Source organism: Dendroctonus ponderosae, unplaced genomic scaffold, assembly GCF_020466585.1.
Source record: "Dendroctonus ponderosae isolate FM_Combo_2020 unplaced genomic scaffold, Dpon_F_20191213v2 Dpon_F_20191213_1, whole genome shotgun sequence".
Classification (NCBI taxonomy): domain Eukaryota; kingdom Metazoa; phylum Arthropoda; class Insecta; order Coleoptera; family Curculionidae; genus Dendroctonus; species Dendroctonus ponderosae.
Window position 1 is genome coordinate 1545959 of NW_026017110.1, and position 1355 is coordinate 1547313.

Consider the following 1355-nt stretch of genomic DNA (forward strand, 5'->3'; position numbering starts at 1 on the left):
GTTCTTGAGAAACTTCGACTAAAGGCCATTTAGTTATCTCTGGAATGATGTAAAAACGAGCGTTCTTGCTCATTTTGCCTCCGAGAAACATGCAAAACGCGACGGAAAACATGAAATTTTGCAATAATCTTGCGCCACCCTTGCACAAAACGACGATCATTTTTATAATTTCATAGATAACAGAAGACTGTATTTTTTCTAAGGAGGAGTTTTTACCTTTTTCCAAACTGTCGATCTGGTCGTTAGTGAACGACGTGCGGTTTCTTTGGAGTTTACGTTTCAGTCGCAGTCTCGCCTGATCGTCATCGGGGCCTATACTGGAACCAGCGTTCGAATTGTCTCCTGAGTTCGTTTCGTCGGAATTTAGTCCATCCAAGTCAATAACTGCAAGAAAAAGAACATGCAATAAAGCGGTTCAGAATGGTGCTGTTCAGAAGATGCAAGCCGCTGGTGCTTGCGAAACATCGGGAACAAACTATTTTCCCTGGCCGCAAAATCTAAGCCACTTTAGAGCTAGTTTGAGCTTGAGAACCACCCTCTAAAAACAAAGAGGCGCACTTGAGCATTGCACTCGAAATTCCGAAATCGGCTGAATACTTTTTGAACGTTCACACATTATAATACTTTATATACTTTCCAATAATACCACAAATACCTTCAGCCAATTGCAGTAATTCATTTGGCGAGCGTCTCAACGTGATTAGAACAAGCGCAACATTCGGGCCATTTAATTAAAAGCCGAAATGAAATAATCCGACTTTATTCCATCGTATATATTTATATAATAATGCTCGAGCCGGGGAGATTCGGGGCCGTTGGGGAGCGAGCTGTGGGAAAATATCGAAACAACTTATTTGATCCGAAAGGGCTCGCCGCTCAGTCGAAGGGCCCCCGAAGCGGGAGCTTCCGTGCTGCAACATCCCTTAAGTCCCGCCTCTGTCTGACTTCCTTCAGCCCTTATCATTAGTTTCTGGTTGGTTGCGTTCGCCGTAACGTAGATCGTTGTGCCTTATCTCATGCGGGGTGGCCGCCCACCCGAAATAACTTTGCAGGAGCGAACGAAGACGCACGGCATGCCCGAAATCGCCCTTATTTCACTTGACGTGTCTAATAGATTTTTGCAAACTTGCCCTCGCCGATATGCACTTTTAATTAAAATACGTGAATTATCGACGGCCCAGATTTCAACTGTTATTAACTGGGCGAATCGCCCTCTTTTTGTGCAACTGCATTTTTGGAGCTTAGAGGAATCAAATGGAGCAAAATAGATTATGCGGGAACGTTTTGCGCACTAAAAAATGTTTGTTGACCAGTCTTAAGGTAAATTTCATAGACAAACATGCATTTATCCCAGG

At 43.7% G+C, this 1355-nt stretch overlaps 1 protein-coding gene across 1 annotated transcript in view; it reads right to left on the reverse strand.

The window, feature by feature from the left end:
• The window catches only part of LOC109538122 (paired box protein Pax-6), a gene marked incomplete in the record, with an annotated part of 85936 nt that overhangs the window by 2724 nt on the left and 81857 nt on the right, over positions 1–1355 (reverse strand). The window contains 1 exon segment of the mRNA XM_048660986.1: positions 217–384. Coding sequence (XP_048516943.1) covers positions 217–384 — 168 coding nt within the window.